The sequence below is a fragment of the Tarenaya hassleriana genome, unplaced genomic scaffold, assembly GCF_000463585.1.
Source record: "Tarenaya hassleriana unplaced genomic scaffold, ASM46358v1 Cleome55, whole genome shotgun sequence".
NCBI classification, from domain to species: Eukaryota; Viridiplantae; Streptophyta; class Magnoliopsida; order Brassicales; family Cleomaceae; genus Tarenaya; species Tarenaya hassleriana.
Window position 1 is genome coordinate 314887 of NW_010968113.1, and position 1994 is coordinate 316880.

General features: G+C 40.8%; 1 protein-coding gene across 1 annotated transcript in view; it reads left to right on the forward strand.

The window, feature by feature from the left end:
* The first annotated feature begins 149 nt into the window (after window positions 1-149).
* LOC104798651 (uncharacterized protein At3g43530-like) overlaps window positions 150-1994 on the forward strand; it is a 4650-nt gene continuing 2805 nt past the window's right edge. Inside the window, exons 1-4 of the mRNA XM_010520821.1 lie at window positions 150-242; window positions 691-759; window positions 816-1463; window positions 1576-1737. Coding sequence (XP_010519123.1) covers window positions 150-242; window positions 691-759; window positions 816-1463; window positions 1576-1737 — 972 coding nt within the window. The remainder of the gene's footprint in view (window positions 243-690; window positions 760-815; window positions 1464-1575; window positions 1738-1994) is intronic.

The following is a 1994-nucleotide window of genomic DNA, read 5'->3' on the forward strand; positions in this document are numbered from 1 at the left end:
CCTCTCTCTCCTAACTCTCGACATCTCCTCCGTCTGTCTTTCGAAACCGCCGGTTTTGTGGCAAAAAACCGTCGATTTAAGCCGCGATTTTCCTCTCATAAGTCTCTGTCTTTACTCTCCTCAGATTCGAAGCACAAAGAAGGAAGAAAATGGCTTCTACGTCAGTGGTTCACTCATCTTCGTCAGCATCTTCGAACGAGACCGATTCTCGAATCCAAATCGCGGAGTTAAATGAGCACATGGTACATTACTTCTCTTTTTGTCATATTTGCACGATTTTGAAAGTTTATATGTTTCCTTATTGTTTTGCCGTGATGATTTGAAATGATAGAAATCTAGGGTTTCGTATTTGAAATTTTAGGGATAACATTATAATCTTTGGTTTGAAGTGGTTAAAATCGAAATGATTTGTTGATTTGGGTCACAGTGATATAGGTGACGGGATGTATGGTTCGATGTTTGGATGATGAATGATATGTTGATTTGGGTCACAATGATATAGGTGATAGGGTTCGATGTAAATTAGGTCACATGATCGGTTCGATTGGTGATAGGTGACTTGGTCATAGTTCACAGGACAATAGGTCACATGGTACCAGGGCAATAGGTCACATGAGAATTGGTCACGTGGTACCAAGACAATAGGTCACATGAGAATAGGTCACATGGTACTATGTCACATGGTCACAGGTTCACAGGACAATAGGTCACATGGTACCAGGACAATTGGTCACAGGTCAGAGGAGAATAGGTCACATGGTACTATTTCACATTGTCACAGGTCACATGATCTGATGTATTTTATTGTTGTGCAGTTGTCGTTTATGTACAAAATGGAAGACATTCAGTTCTCTCCTAAGATAAATACCAAATGTTACCCGTCGGAGACAATAAAAAAACTGAAAGACTTGTTAAGCCCTGAAGAATGGAGGTATTTCAGTCATGAGTCGCAGTTTCAGCATTTGTTTCACATGCAATTTGATGGCACGCTGAAGATGGCTCCAGCAGCATTCCTGATAAACCATTGTGTCAATGTGGAGGATGAAAAGGAATTATGGTTTGTTCTAAATGGTGTGCCCATTAGATACTCCATCGTTGAACACGCTCTCATATCCGGATTGAAATGCGGTGAGTATCCGGCTGGATGGGAATATATGAGGAAAAGCCAGTTTAGAGTGAAGACTTTTGGAAATCGAAAGGTGTCTAAGGAGAGTGTGATAAGATATCTCGAGAAGACGCCAACTCAAAGGGCTGCTGATAGGAAGAAACTGGCTGTTATCATGTTGCTCGGTGGAATACTGGATCATGGCACCACAGATGAGTTTATAAACCATGATTTGGTAGACATGGTGGATGATTTGGCTTTCTGTGAGAGATTTCCATGGGGACGCTACACATTTGATAGAATGATTGATCAAGAAAGAGTTTCGGAAGTGGAGGGCCGAAGAAGAAATGACACTGTCGTAGGTTTATAATCCCTCTTATGGTAAGGGTTTTTCACTATGTGTATAAATGAAAAGTACCGTTATTACTTTGATTTGTTTTGGAATTTAATATTTACACAATATGGTACAGTTGCTTCCTTTCGAATGCATATCAAATTTGGGTGCCAACGGGATGTACAAAGACGTCGAGGGAGCGGATCCGACGTGTCCCAGAATGTGCAAGAAGTCTGTCAAAGCAAATGTTAGATGGAGTTTCAAGACTGTTATAGACCAGATTGGCACTAAAGCAAAGGTACGCAGAAAATAGGACATGGTGTATTGGTCACAGGTTTCATGGTCACATGATACCATGTAACTCGGTCACATGGTACCATAACCTATTTAGTCACATGGTACCATGTAACTCGGTCACATGGTACCATAACCTATTTGGTCACATGGTACTATTTAACTCGGTCACATGGTACCATAACTTATTTGGTCACATGGTACTATTTAACTCGGTCACATGGTACCATAACCTATTTGGTCACATGGTACTATTTAACT